At 39.7% G+C, this 15,963-nt stretch overlaps 2 protein-coding genes and 2 pseudogenes across 3 annotated transcripts; all 4 read right to left on the reverse strand.

Annotated features, from left to right (window-relative positions):
* Positions 1 to 110: 110 nt before the first annotated feature.
* On the reverse strand, positions 111 to 1,002 carry LOC121994691 (annotated as a pseudogene).
* On the reverse strand, positions 252 to 5,377 carry LOC121996151 (annotated as a pseudogene).
* Positions 5,378 to 8,009: 2,632 nt separating this feature from the next.
* Positions 8,010 to 9,777, reverse strand: LOC121996152 (protein ROH1-like). Its single transcript, XM_042549995.1, has one exon. The coding sequence runs from the start codon at positions 9,549 to 9,551 to the stop codon at positions 8,319 to 8,321; it is 1,233 nt and encodes a 410-aa protein (XP_042405929.1). The 5' UTR covers positions 9,552 to 9,777; the 3' UTR covers positions 8,010 to 8,318.
* A 756-nt stretch (positions 9,778 to 10,533) lies between these two features.
* Positions 10,534 to 15,457, reverse strand: LOC121996153 (tubby-like F-box protein 8). Of its 2 annotated transcripts, XM_042549996.1 has the most exons (6): positions 15,213 to 15,457; positions 15,031 to 15,093; positions 13,972 to 14,425; positions 12,644 to 12,731; positions 11,477 to 11,609; positions 10,534 to 11,393 (listed from the first exon to the last, which is right to left on the reverse strand). In XM_042549996.1, the coding sequence occupies exons 3-6, from the start codon at positions 14,326 to 14,328 to the stop codon at positions 10,670 to 10,672; spliced, it is 1,302 nt and encodes a 433-aa protein (XP_042405930.1). In that variant the 5' UTR covers positions 14,329 to 14,425; positions 15,031 to 15,093; positions 15,213 to 15,457; the 3' UTR covers positions 10,534 to 10,669. The 2 variants fall into 2 exon arrangements, with proteins under 2 accessions (XP_042405930.1, XP_042405931.1); XM_042549997.1 differs by lacking the exon at positions 15,031 to 15,093.
* Positions 15,458 to 15,963: the final 506 nt, after the last annotated feature.

The raw sequence follows: 15,963 nt of genomic DNA on the forward strand, positions 1-15,963 counted from the left end.
AAGACTCACGAACTTAAACATGGTTCTTTACCGAAGAACTGTAGCCAGTGAGATCGTCGTAGTACTTGGGCCATAGCATAATTCCTCCATACTAATTGGAGCCTTTAATCTTAGGCAACACCTGCGATGTCAGGGGCAGCTGGAAGGCCTAGGAAAACCTCGGTCACGGGAACCGAGACCCATTTCTTCCATGCAACAGCGAGATTGCTGGCGTCTCTGGAGTTGTATTGGCACGGCAGATTGTTGTAGAATTGAACCCAAACGAAGTCAAAGAGACCGGTTTTGAGGGCGCCGGCGAGCCATGAGTCAGGGAAGGGACATTGAGGGGCGGGCCTCAGGTAGACCTGCTTCCCATGCTTGCTATAGTTCTTGAAATATCTACTAATATAGAATTTCTATGATAAAATAAAGGATCATAAACATTGACAAAGAAAAAAAAATTGAACTTTCATGAGAGATTTGATTTGATACCTGGCGAGGAGATCCGAGTACTGGCTGCCGCCACCCTTGATGTCGAAGTCGACGCCATCCAATGCCACCTCTCCAAGCGGGCGGGAGGAGGAGCTGCTGAGGAAGTTGTTCCAGATGTAGGAGGCAGACTTCCCTGGCTTCGTTGGCTGAGGAAAGGCCATAGCTTCCGGGACCACCGCCGATGGAGAGCAGCACCTTGATGCCGAGGCTATGGCACTTGAAAATGTCAGCGCTGAGACTGGTTCATCCGTCGGAGGATGGGTCGCAATGGCCAGCGAGGTTGAGAATGGGTGTCTGGCTGTTGCCGAAGGAGGAGAGGAAGGCGACGTTGACGAAGCGATAGATGCCAGAGGCGCAGGTGGCAGTGAGGGTGCCCTCATTGCGGTTCTGGGCCCAGTAGATGGCGATGCTGCCGGCGAGAGACTTCGAGAAGGATGTGAAGAAGACAAAGAAGCAGAGAGGAAGAAGAGGTGCGTTGCCATAGGGATTAATGGAGTGTGTGTTGCTGTGTCGAATTGGAGGTGTATGCATATATACAGGGATTGAGATCGAGACTGGCTGATGCCGTGGCGAGGAGAATGAATACCATGAGAGATCGGAGGTTCTACGGCGACGCTGATTCCTGCATTAAATCTTGTTTTATTTACTATTATTGTTAGACAAAGCACACACTTTGATAAAGATGTAACAAATTCAAGGGACAAAATTGCAGCTCTGAAACTAGGAGACGATTCAAAAAAGCAATAAACCTTCATATGAATACATGAGGCCATATGAAAGACAACATGGTACAGGAGAAAAAAAATGTGATTGATGGCTTAATCTATTGCAATGATCAAGAAGCCAACTGAAATATACATGAGGAAAACAGGATAAAGAGCCAAAGCTTTTCTTCTCGGATTAACAGCAGCGCTCATGAAGGGATATGCTGCCCATGAGCTCCATGCCAAAGTTACTGAGACGACAATCATTTTGATCATGACATTGTTTTTCAGCAAGCAAATTAGCGCTCCGATGTCCAGAGGAAAGAGACAGTAGCCGAGAAGTCTCAAACTTTGAAAGAAAATGATTTGTCCTCCCTGTTAATAAAACATGAAACAGATTAGTAAAGGGTCTTAAAGCTTATGCCAAAATGAGGTGGATGCGATACATGAGATGCTTACCAGAAGCAAAACATTCAGTGTCAATATTACAGCACTAGCGGCAAGGACAGCAAATGCGACGGCAAAGACTTCAGACTATGACAACCGGAAAACCAAAAGTAAGTGCCTGGGAAAATCGGCCTGTTATGAATTACTATAAAATCGATATATAGGATCTGGAACCATTATCAACCTTAAAATTAAGAAGTCTACTTGACAATTTCAACTTGATTAGATAACAGTAGGAATGGATGGTACAATTTAGTCTTTTTCATAACCAACTAACATTTCATTGACATGGCTATTGACTTATGAAGTTGGATTTCCTTCTCAATCCCCATCAAATAACTCTCTGAGAGGCTTATCTTCCTTAAACTCGAAACAGATTGTAGATGCCATGTCTTCACAATTTATGACAATCAAATTCTTTACCAGGAGAAATGTTTGACAAGAATCTAATATCTCAAAGATGAAATTTATTGACTTCAGAAGAATAGGCACCTTACTCTGTAATCTTTAACACCAAAGTTGAGCTAGGATAACTAATATTTCTCTCACTTTCAAAGATAAAGAAATGTTATCGGTAATAAAGGAATTTCTCCTAATGAGAATGCATACAACTTGCTTGGTTATTTATGTAAACACAACACTTGATACAAGAAAATGGAATTGTTATGGTCTTTCTTACATTTTGGTGTTACTGGTTTCCTGCTCTGTTGATCGTGATGGGTCAAGCAAATCCTAGCATGCTCGATCTAATAGTCAACTGCAGCAAGTAGTTTATGGAAGTTATGAATATATATTTACCTGTACGGAAGAATTTACTGGGAAAAACATGTTCTGCAACTAAAGTGAGAACAATACGCTAGATGCGGCAATTTATCAAAGGGCGCACGTGGAAATCTAAATTTACTAAAAGGCGTATACTATTTTGGTATTTATCAAAGAGCGTACTTTTTTAAAAGCATTTCCTATTTTACCCTATGATAATTTGACTTTTTCTACTGTTTTTCTTTTCTTCATTATATCTCTCTCCTCTCTCTTCTCTGTCAGCAGAAGATAGAAATAACATTAGTCAATTTTTAATCATATTTTAATACATTTCAAAAAGTCAAAATAAATAATGGACACCATATTTAGACTCCTTACAATTTTAGAAATCCACAGAAACTGAAATGCGTGTAATCGAAGCTTTTTAGGTCGATCAGTGGGTTTCGATCAAAATCCACTGATGGACCTAGAGAACTCCGATTGTGCTCATTTCAGTTTCTATGGATTTCTAAAATTGCAAGGAGTTCAAATATGGCGTACATTATTTATTTTGGCTTTTTATAGATGTTAACAAGCAAAATAAAAAATCGGCATAAAATCCCACGTTGGGCCTGATATGGAATCATATCAGGCCTAATGTGGGCCTGATATGGAATGATATCAGGCCCAACGTGGGTCTGATATCATTCTATATCAGGCCCACGTTGGGCTTGATTTGAGTCCATATCAGGCCTAATGTGGACTTTTTTGTCGATTCTTTAATTTTACTTGTTAACATCTATAAAAAGCCAAAATAAATAATGGACACCATATTTGAACTCCTTGCAATTTTAGAAATCCATAGAAACTGAAATGGGCGCAATCGGAGCTCTCTAGGTCCATCAGTGGGTTTTGATCGAAACCCACTGATCGACCTAGAAAACTCTGATTGCACTCATTTCAGTTCCTGTAGATTTCTAAAATTGCAAGGAGTCCAAATATGATGTCCATTATTATTTTGACATTCCTAGTGGTGGACCAGAGGTTTTGAAAAACTCTAAATCTCTCTTTTTTTTTTTTTTTTAGGCCTGATATGAAGAGATATCATGCCCACGTTGGGTCTGATATCTCTTCATATCAGGCCCAATGTGGGCCTGATATCTCCCCATATCAAGCTCAATGTGGGCCTGATATGGAAGATATCAGGCCTAGTAACAACAAAAAATATAAAAAATAAATAAAGAGAGATTTAGGATTTTCAAAACCTCTGGTCCACCACTAGGAGTGCAAAAAATAATATTGGACACCATATTTTAACTCTTTGTAATTTTAGAAATTTATAGAAACTGAAATGGATGTAATCGGAGCTTTCTAGGTCGATCAGTGGGTTTCAGTTAAAATCCACTGATGGACCTAGAGAGCTCCGATTGCACCCATTTCAGTTTCTATGGATTTTTAAAATTGCAAGGAGTTCAAATATGGTGTCCATTATTTATTTTGGCTTTTATAGATGTTAACAAGCAAAATCAAAGAATTAGCAAAAAAAATCCACATTGGGCCTGATATGGACTCAAATCAGGCCCAACGTGGGCCTGATATGGAATGATATCAGGCCCACGTTGGGCCTGATATGATTCCATATATTCCATATCAGGCCCACGTTGGGCCTGATATGATTCCATATCAGGCCCAACGTGGGCTTTTATACCGATTCTTTGATTTTGCTTGTTAACATTTATAAAAAGTCAAAATAAATAATGTACATCATATTTGAACTCCTTGCAATTTTAGAAATCCATAAAAATTGAAATGAGTGCAGTCGGAGCTCTCTAGGTCCATCAGTGGGTTTTGACCGAAACCCATTGATCGACCTAGAAAGCTCCGATTGCACCCATTTCAGTTCCTGTGGATTTCTAAAATTGCAAGGAGTCCAAATATGGTGTCCATTATTTATTTTGGCTTCTTCAAATGTATTAAAATGTGATTAAAAATTGACTAATGTTATTCTTATTTTCTGCCGACAGCGATGAGAGAGAAGAGAAAGAAATATAGTGAAGAAAAGAAAAACAGTAGAAAAGTCAAATTATCAGGAGGGTAAAATAGGAAATACTTTTAAAAAAGTACGTTCTTTGATAAATATCAAAGTAGTGTACGTCTTTTGGTAAATTTAGATTTTTCACGTGCGCCCTTTATTAAATTGTTATATGACAAACTCTGGGTGCATTTAATAACCAATTTGTTTGAGACCAATGGTGAAATCCATTCCATAAATACTAAAAATTTAGGATCGATCAATACCATTTGGCATTTATTATTCATAATTTTTCCAATCAAAAGAAAGAAGACATCCAACATTTTCCAAAAGACAATGCGCAACTTAAAGAGGGGCCTCATCAATGCGCAACTTAATGGGCATTTATTATTCATAATTTGTTTTATTACGTTCTCCACAGACGCCGACCAGGAGAGCACGAGCCCAAGGAAGATGATGAAGAAGAACGGGCCCCAAAGATCCCAATCTCTCAAAGCCTTTCCTGGATCCTCTCTGAAAGGATTGGGGAACACCTCCAGCTTCAGATTACTCACGATCCGTGTCAGATCCTGCACCGTGCCCCATACAGGCTCCGTGAGGGTGTCGGGCGGCGATCGGAAACCCTCGGAGATTCCTCCTTTCGATCGGGGCCTAACGATTGAGGAGGGGAACGACGATAGGGGAGGAGGAGGCAAGGCGGGGAGCAGCTTTTGGTATGTTGGAGGAGAGGCAGCGGAGGGGATGAAGGAGTGGGAGATGAGGATGGAGGCTCGAGGAGGGCTAGGCGGTCGAGCGGGGAGGAGGTGGCGGAGAGGGAACCGGTGTTGATGAGGTCCTCGATCTCATGGATGTCGGACTGGGCGGAGGAGTGGTGGAGCGGGATGGTGTCGCCGTGCGACATCGTCGGCCAGAGATTGCGTCGCTCACGGGTTCGAAGAAGAGGAGAAGGAAAGAAAACGGGGAAGTGGAGTTTATATACAACCGGGCGACGAGAAGAGGAGGTCGTTGGCCATGGCTCCTCGATCTCTATTTAACAAGCTCGATAAAGTGAAGTTTTTCTAATTTTATTCTTCCACCATCTACAATTTAACAAAATACACATTTCGAACCATTGGGAAGATTAATAGTAGATCCGATCGTAGTTCAAATCCGTTAGTTGGATTATAGTTCAGAATTGATGATTTAACAGTTCAAAATTGTTAGTTTTATGATAATTTAAAATCGACAGTTTGATTGTTCAGGATCATTAATTTGATGATTCTAAGGAGTTGATCTTTAACTTTAATAGTCCAAAATAGTGATGGTTTGAAATTGTCGATTTATAATTCGGAATCATCAATTCACTGTTTGAAATTGTCACTTCAGTTTAAAATTATTATATTCAAAAAATTAAAATTATAAATTCATTAAATAAAATTATTCTTATTTAAGTTCCACTTAGATTACAGGTTAAATTATAGTCATTATAAAAAAATATATTAAATAATCTAAACAATTAAAATAAAATAAAATAAAATTCCTCCTCTTTAATGTTCAAAACTATTCATCTAACGTTCCGAATTGCTCTTACTTCGATCCTTTAAGTTTTAAATCACACTTGAAAAAAATATCTAGGTATTAAAAGTAAACTATTGATTAGTTATCACATATGAATATCAATTTTTTTATAGTCTAATTGGTAAAGATTTTTAGGGTCCCCTAAGAGAAAATGGTTAAGGTCCCGACCAAGGGTCAGGTCTAATTAATACATGCAAAATTTCAATTTGCACCTTGTGATTTAATTTCTTTTTCAGATATGATCCTTGGGAATTTTGAAATTAGCAAAATGTTTGACACTTTTCTGAATTTTATTACCTATTAAGATTATTTTTTTTAATAATGAAAAATGCACTATTTTTCATTAAAAGAGGTACAATATCCAAATTTAAAAATTAAAATGAGTGACTTAATCTAAATTCTTTATTGTGCAATTAGCAACGTGATGACGTCCTTGTTGAATCTGGTGATTCACCAAGCGAAATTGGAATTTAGTTAAATAATTAGATTCAATATGAGAAGATCAAATGAAACTCGGAATATGTACAAAAATTCCATTGTCATTGAATTCTGAAGCATTCTTAGATGTGTCTTTTGCAAGAAAATTTTCAGTGATATGAACACATCTCTTTCGCAATTAAGATGCAACCTTAACATTTGATAATAGGAAGACATGGTAGAGATTTTTTAAAAAGTATTAATAGTACAGAGTTGCATTTTTAAACATGTTACAAAAACTTCTCCTGCAGTGAAATTGAAACTGAGCAGTCAGAAATGTTCAAATGGAACCACAATATGGAACCAGCTCCTACTTAATCAATGAGCAGTCGACATGTTTGCAATATAAAATCGTCGTCCACGGCTCGAAAGCATACCACACACCGAAGAAATTGTTTTTTCAAGGGCATAAAACTGGAATGCGAGAATATACTCACTAAACAACTTGATTCAAAAACAAAATGATCGAGGATGTATTATGGATTAAGTTGGTTATAACATAACTACTTGAGTCGTATTGATTTGTGGTCCTGGCAAGCAACTCATTTAGATTTTCCGTTGATCAAGCGTTTACTAAATATACGAGATCTCATCCTTGGGCTATTGGGTCACGTGAGGCTATTGGACAAAGATTGATAGAATGGTTTTCACAAGATGACAGAGCCACCTGGGCTTATGATTTCTTCTGAAGTCCTAGTCCCAAGTGTCATGGGCTCGGACAGTCTGGAGGACTTATCTTCAATCTAGTCATGTAGTCACTTTTTGGATACTGGCATAGCGGAGGCTCCCTACCAGAGATCAACAAGAGTATCATGAGGACCGACAATGCATGTTTTGTGGACAGATGTTGGAGACACAAGATCATCTGTTCTTCTAGTGCCTCCCGATTACAAACCTATGATAAAGGATTCAAGATTAGCTGCATACGCGTCCCGAGATGTCCACCTCGTGTCTTTGGACAATATTACAAAGGGAGTAGGATGGTGACAAAAGCTCATCATTTAGTTTTATCATCGCTAATATATTATGTGCGAAGGATCCAAAATCGTAATTTTTTTTGGTGAGGATTAGTTAGATATAGAAAGGATATTCAGGAGCTGTGCAGATATATTCAGGTATGTATTCGGATTTGATACCACGTAATATGAATGACCTTAAAATTTCATTTGGTACCTTTTGAATATATATGAACAAAGGCTACAGTAGCAGTCCCTTACAAATGGCTAATTACCACTGCGAATTTAACATTGTACCTGGTTCAACATTTTTCAATTGACTACTTAAACTGGCATGCATTTTGATAAAGTAAATCGCTATTTCCCTAACTAGTGAATGTTAACCTGGATGAGAAGCTCTAGACCTCTAAAAGGTTTATAAGAAGCAGGTTAGCTATTTGTAAAACAAAATAATCTAGGTTGGAACCTGGTAATTGATCTAGCACTGAGCTTCCACAAAACACTTTGTAACTAATGAAAAAAACCACATAATGTGCCTCTCCATGTATGAGCTTAATTTCATATCAAATCTGGTTGTTAAAGCTTCCATGAGATAATGAAATCGGCGATATAATTCAATAACAATTATGCAAAAGAAGAACTACTAAGAACAATAACCAAGAAAAATGGGAGGAGGATTCTTACGATTTACCACATTACAAAGGATTCGGCATGAGAAGATTAAAACAACAGCCTAAGCGGCAACGATCGACTGCTTCCCCTTTTCCTACACCATTGGTAATAAAAGATAGATAGATACCAATAAAACTACCTGCTTCATATTCTCACGTCGATCTCCTCACCTGGAGGCCTCACGTTACCAAAATGCACACAAACCAAGATCAAGTATTGTCGAAAGCAATCAAGTATTTTCATGTCGATCCTAAGCACGAATCAGTCACAATGGTGAGACTTGCTTAAGCAATCGAGACCTTCGGTTCGGCTCCTCACAATCCTGAGGAAAATGTCACGTACCTGGCGCTCGAGGGTGTTTAAGCCCTCCTTCAAGGAATCGCAGACTTCGGCCAGCTCTCCCACGCCCTGCCGCAGCTCCTTCTCTTTCTCCTCCGTCAAAGGAAACTCTATCTCTGGATCTAGCAGCTCCAACAGCTGGCGGCTGCACTTCTCCGTCACTAGGATCTCCTTTAGCAGCCCGCAGGAGTTCCTGCGATCCTTCTTCTTCGATTCCTCGAATATTCTCTCGTGGAGTGCAGTGATCGATGCGGCCCATGGGAAGTGCTTGGGGGGAGAGAAATGAGTCTGAAGCCCGCGGTCCTGGCAGGGGATTGCTGCCACGAGAGCCCACGTCACAAAGAAGAGGACCGAGCTCATAGTGAACACCAAGACGGCCAGGCCGTTGGTGGCGGCGACTTCATTGCCGCGAGGCGCGTTAAGGTTGTTTCCGATTGCCTGGAGTTGCCGGGCGGCGGACCAGGAGCGGGAGACGCTCCCGGAGAAAGAACGGTAGTGTCCTGCGGAAGAGGCGGATCCTGCGCTGCCGACGCGGCGATGTTGCGGCGTCTCCTTGCCGCTGCGGCCGAATGAACGATTGCGGAGGCTCAAGATGCACGGGGCTTCCTTCTCGTCGAGCAAGAGGAGGGTGAGATCGTTCAACGCCTTACAGGCGCGGCGGATCTGGCCCTTGCCGAGCGGTCTGCCGACTCCGGAGCCGCGGAGGGCAGCGATGGCAATCTCCAGGTGCTGCCTCCACTGCCGCATCTGGTCGACGCCATCCCGGACAGCATTGCAGACGTCGAGCGCCCTGACGGAGCGTTCGAAGAAGTCAGAGAGGAAGCGGTCAAGGGGCGGACGGGAGAGGTCCACCTTCCGGCCGTCCCTACAGCCGAACAGGATCCCACGGAACTCATCCTGGCAGACGAGTAACCCATCGAGCAACTCGCGGAGCCAGGGAAGGGAAAGCAGCTCATCCCCCGAGGAGGAGGCGAGGTCGAGGAAGATGTCCGCGACGTGCTTCTGAAACGCTTCGATTTCGAGGTCGTACGACCCACCCGGCGAATCGTGGTGACCGCCGCCGTCGACGGAGTGGACCTGCTCACGGCGGAGGCTGAGGATGGAGCGGCCAAGCGAGGCGAAGGGGGCGGAAGCCGGGCAATCCATAGCCGGCATGATCACTCACATCGTCGAGTTCATACGGAAAACTTGAATAATCTGATTGCGGAAACGGCGGATCTGGAAAAAGGCGATGGGGATGTAGAAATAGAACCAAAGTCGAACGCGCACGGCCTGGAGTGGTTTAGTGGTGACCGAGTCGAGCCGACTTCCGAATCCGCCCTCCAAATGAACCAAAATCTGGAAGAATCGGGTTGTGTAAAGTTGAATCCGGTCCGGTGCCACGGAAAGATGTCTGAGAGACAATAGAATATTTTTATCGTTGCCCCAAATTCAAAGAAACATCAAATTAGTCTCTTTAAAAAAAAATATCTATTTTATTTTAAAAATACCCTTAAATTTAATGTTGTTCTAGAAGTTGTAATAGCCACATGCTAGCTTTTAGCCATAGAAGTTGATAACTGTAAGAATATTTTAGATCGATGGCTATAAAATGGGTGTTTATTTAATTTTAATCAGAAATGAGAAGCCAATGAAAATGAAAACGTAAATGATGGGCGATCCTATAATAAAACAAAATAATTGGGCAGGGAAAAGACATGGTTGTCAGAAGAAATGTCTTATTTGCAGCACATTAGGGCACAGATTGAGGCAGTGCATCACGTGGAAGCCGGTTGCTGGAGAACAAAATACGAATTGAATGATGTGCAATGTGAGTGGCATTAATGGTGAGGGAGGGATTATGCAACATTGCAGAGTTGAGACAACAGTAGATAATAATAGATCTTAACCGACTTTGTTAGTTAGAGCTGTTGGCAGATGAGATGAGATGGAATGATGAAGTCTGTCTGACACCCTAGCAATAGCAGACACTACATGCAACAGACATATGGGCTGCCAGTTCATCAGAATCACTGACACTGACTAGTTATCAAGAAAATAAAAACAATCAATTGAGCAGGAAATGCTCAAAACATACAGGGAACTGCCTACTCATGTTGTCAGTTTCCATGCTTTCAGCCAGTTGGTGCATCACATGGAACGCCCACAAAACACCATTCCCATTGACAAATAAGCAGTTCAGAATTACAAGTCCAATTTGTACAACACACATGGCAATGGCAAGAATGAGAAAGATGAAGCAGGTAGGGGTACCTGGTTTGCCAGTTCTTATTCTATTCACAGGCCAATTTGGTATCGAAGCTACTTAAACAGATGGCAAAAGCTTGGAATGCGGAGAGCGGATAGCGATAGTCCATTGTGAAAGTGTCTTTTGCAACCTTTCCAAACTGCAGTAGGATCTTGTCCCGCCCTGGCGCAGCTGGCTGTGATGCAGTTGCCAGGCTAGCAGTGGCAGTGGCTGGCTGTGTCGCTGCAATCAACTGGAAGTTCTTCACTGAGGCAATTGTGACACGGCCCCGGAAGTTGAGGCACCAGCATTGCAGCTGCTCGTGCCACCGAGGTTGCTTGTTGTGGAGTACCAATGGATTCATCTTGACATCAGTCTCTGCAAGTACCTCTTGAGTGATATTGCAGAAACGAGCACTGCTGAATTCGGAGGATTGATCCATGTAAGAGGAAATGGAGGAAAGGCTGCGGAAGGAATCCTCCAAGGAACGTGTAACGAGATTGTCAGGTTGGCCAGGGACTGTACCACCAGGTACGAGTGCTGATACTGGAATGGAGTGCATAACACACTGCATTCTTCGTGGTCCTCGAGTTCCTAGCACGTTCAATCTGTATGTCACCTGACCTATGGGATAACTACCTGACGGCACCTTGGGTGAAACTTTCTTTGAGTACCATCTTCGGCTTATTCCACCAGGAGGAGAAAGAGCAGCCCCATCGTATGGAGGCTGAGTGTCGTAGATTCTGAAGTTTGTGCCAACAAAATTTGACCTGTAATGCCAAATGAAAGTGACTAGATTCGACTTTCTCGCCTCCACCTACAATTTACGGGGGATCTTTGAAAGAATTAGTACCTCAACTTCCCAATATATGCACTGCTTGACCTTGATATGTTGCCAGCATCAATTGAAATTGTGTATTCTGTACATGTAGTTTTTCTGTTCTTTTTAGCAGATAAGAGAAACTTCCCATTCTCAACAAGCACAGCTGCACATCAAAATCCAGTAATGAATGAAAAAAAATTAAGATTACAAGCTAAAAGAAAAATGAAAGAGCATGTGTCATATCCAGAATGCCTATATGAAGAACAGCATCAACCAACTTTTATAGACACTTAAATTAAGATGCAAAAGCGTATTCACTGCAAATTTATCTTGCAAAAGCATCAACTAACTTTTGGGATAGATAAGCAATAATAAATGTAAGGAGTAGATATGGACAATCTGAGGGTTTATAATTAACGTCACAAAACAGAATCTAAATAGGAAATTTGTCAGCCAAATAAGAAAACAGAATTCCAGATTCAAGAATAGGAAGGGTTCCATCTTAGAATGCTCAAGAAAAATAACATGCAGAACCTTGTAACTGAATGCAGACATTAAGAGCCTAAAAATTATATACACACACACACAATATATATATACAATCATGAAGAACCTATTTTACTACCAATTTCTCGACCAATTCTATGATCCGGAAGATTAAATCTTTAGCATAGAGAACCATACTAGTCTCCTAGCATGGATTATCATTTAGTGAGCCAGAATTGCAATGCAAGAGACAAAACATGTAGACTAAAAATTGATAGCAACAATTGTAAACAAAGAAGAGCAGAAACACATTGGTAAAAAGAGAGAACTCGCATTAAGAGATTGGTAAAAAGCACCAGTGCAAAAAGTGGAGATTGCCAAGCATTTTTAGGCAACAATCCTGAATCTCCGAATCAAGGTCAGATACTTTTCTGACTAAAAAGTTAACACAGTGACATAAGAAGCCAGAGATTGACATCTGATCAATGAACTAGCCAATTAGACAATTTTCTGGAACTTGACTAAAGGCATCAATTAAGAAAGAAGTATGAAAATTTTGTTTCAATTTCACTAGGTCATCAATAAAGCAAGAAAACTTGCTAAAATGAGGTATTAATTTAGCTCCTTTGAATAATTAAATGCACACCTTTTGCACATCAATAAAGGACGCTACAAATGTAAAACAGGAGTATGATGAAAGAGCAACCTTACCAGGACTAAGGCATAAATAGAGATGATAAGTCGACCTTGACTTATCCCTCTTAATGAAGCACTGGATCATCCCATCTCGAGCTCCAGGCTGTACAGAGGAAAAGGCCTAAATCAATGATGTAATGAAATTTTACAAGGAAAAATTATTAATTAAATTTTTAGTAGCAGAACTGCTGAAGTAACTTCTAGGTATTGGATATATGAGTTTCAACTTTTAAAGGTCAGCAACATGGATTGTATCTCACCATTGAAATCAATGCAAGAAAATATTGTTACAAATATCCACCTTCTAAGCCACTTTTTAATTACACTAAGTACAATTTCCATTGATCTTTCTCAACCTATCACACAACCATAATTTGTTTAACTAGCATGACAGTAGAAGCTATTGGCCTTAACTGTGTATGTCTATGTCATGTTAATCTATTTTTCTCATTATTGTTTCTTGTAGATGCACCTAATTACTCTTCCATACTAGTATTTTTTGAGTAAGGTGTTTTCCTTTCCATATACAATTAATTATGAGTCATTTCAATTATTGACTGATCTATTATCACATATAAATTGGATTGAGTGGTAGAACTAATAGGCAATGAGTGGCAACAGAATCAATTTGGTCCAAAGTTGACTAGAAAAGGATCACAGCTCATTCAACTACAGAATTGAGCTTAACACTAATTTTTGAATCTTATCATGGGTTTTTTTCTCTGAACCATTGACTTTTGGTAAAGTTATTGGTGTGTTAAGCTGATGATTTCATTCTTGCTGATAGTTGGTGAAGTGACCTTCTGATTGTTGAATTTATTGCTATAATCTTGTAAAATCTTCTGATTCTAGCAATTTAATGATTTTCATGTGTGATGTTGAACCTAATGGGGGCTGAATTGTTACTGCATATGAAGGTTGATTAATGCTTGATTTCACAGAGTTTTGATTACATTTATAAGAAGTATTCAGCTTGTAATTAGTCTTGAATTTTTTTTTTTTTTTCAGATTTTGATGTTCACTGGATCAACAAGTGGAGATGCACAGAGATTGATCTCAAGGATTTAAGTATGGATATGGGCGTTGGCCTGTATATTTCTGGTATTTTGACTGATTACAGTAAGTTCTTAGTCCTTTTGGTTTAACCATTGAGTATTCCTCAATGCTCACCAAAATGGTTGTAACTAATGTTAAACAGTCCAAGTATATACCTATAACTTTTATATATAGTAATGAAAATAAACAATATATTTGACAGTGATTAATTTCTCAAAGATAACTAAGTGTTCATCTATGTTGTCAAATAATCAAAAGAGATTAACCATAATTTTCTTAAAGATTACCTGTTTTAAAGATACAGGAAAAGTGAGCTTCCCAGAATGCTCTGGACGTTGAACAATCTCTTTACACATCTGCCTCCAAGATTTGCAAACAGCTGCACAAAAGATCACACTCTTGCGAGATGGCCATGTCGGTTCACTTTCGTCTAACCTTCTAATTACATCATGAAGTAGTTCAGGAGGAAGGCTAGCCCAGCAGCTTTGTTGGATAGCTTGATTAGGTTCATGTACTTCATGACCAGCAACTTGAGACTTTCCCTTATGACGCCCATTAAAGCCTGAGAGTCTTACTTCGAAACTCCGCCTTGATAAACTACCAAAACTATCCCTTACATCACGAACTATGCTTCGAAATGACATCGGGCTTAACTCAATTGTAACAACAGCAACAGAGAATGAAAATGGCACAAGAGGTATGTAAATGACGTCACAGAACCGCGCACATATAATTGACTACCTGCATATTGATAACCAGTTATACCTAAAGGTGATACAAACAGAAAGATCGGGAAAGAAAATGTTTTGACATTATTACTTTGTATGAGATTTATGGATCCAGAAACAATGGTAATTTTGCATATTGCAGTCCTAAAACACTGTATGACTGCCCAAATATATTAAGTCCGCCAAATATATTACAAAACAAAAAGAAACTACCAGCACGTACTTATTTATCTCAACAAATCAATAAAGAAAAATTACATGGCACTTCTCCACAATCCAATAATTTAATTGTGTTCAGGAAAAAAAAGGCCAAAAAACTAATGCCTCTTTCTATTAACTTTCAATAAAGTCAATCAATATTAGCATGGAGATAATTACAGACATCAAAAAACATGAAGCTTATGAATATGAAAAGAAGCAACCTCCACCAACTACTGAATAAAGCATACGCTAAAACGCACGCCACACTGTTTAGAGTGGGCCAAATTAAGACATATGTATGTAAAATAAACCATCGCATCTATACGAAAAATTCCACAACGATCGGCCAAGGAGCAAGATCATAGAAACCACAACAGGTTCAAGCTAAAAACGAAGGTAGGAGTTACAAGTACAAACCGTTAAGCTCAAAAAACCTATCTTTGCTACTTTTCCTCAAACCCTCCAAACCAAATCCCTAACCTGCTCCAAAAAAACAAAACGTAAAGGCTGATGAAACAGGAGATGGCAGACTATCATCTCGCACAATAGACAAATCCTCCCAGCGCAAAGAATTTAGCTTAGCAGAACAGACGATCTACCTTAAGTATCTCGACACAGAAGGCAACCCACTGACGTCGCGCCTTTGATACGATCACAAGAAAAGAATCGGCCCGACAAAATCACTTTTGGTACCGCAGATCCCTTCCTCGTCGCCGCTGCTTCGCCGCTGCCTCGAACCTACTCGAGCACAAACAACAGACAGGTAACTAGAGGCCAGGATTAAATCATATACGAGACGAGACGCGATGAGAACAAGAAGAGGGGGAAAGGAAAGAGAGCTCGTGTTTGTACTTTGTAGGGGTCACCAAAAGCCATAGGAATGACGTGCCGCATTAGAAGAGCAGGTACAAATACGAGGGGCCAAAAAGCAGGTAGAAAAGGTTTGGTATGTTTACTGTATGATATGATAATTTTAATAGTCTCATTGATTATTATTATTTATTTATTTATTTTTTTTAATGATGAATTTGACCTTATATAAATTTTTCATTGGATTAAATCAAGAAACACATATGATAGTAAATCCAGAAGCTCATTATCATTTAGTTATGTCTTTTATTTGAAGGAAAATTCGTGTAAATATATTGTATTTGAGATTTGAACATATATATATATATATATATATATATATATATATATATATATATATATATATATATATATATATATATATATATATATATATATATATTAATCTTAAAATATCCATAATGTGGCAAAAGGCGATTCGTGCTACTAGCCATTAGTGTAAATGACCAAGACATGGGGGAGGTTGTGCTCAGTCACACC

Source organism: Zingiber officinale, chromosome 6A (assembly GCF_018446385.1).
Source record: "Zingiber officinale cultivar Zhangliang chromosome 6A, Zo_v1.1, whole genome shotgun sequence".
Taxonomy (NCBI): domain Eukaryota; kingdom Viridiplantae; phylum Streptophyta; class Magnoliopsida; order Zingiberales; family Zingiberaceae; genus Zingiber; species Zingiber officinale.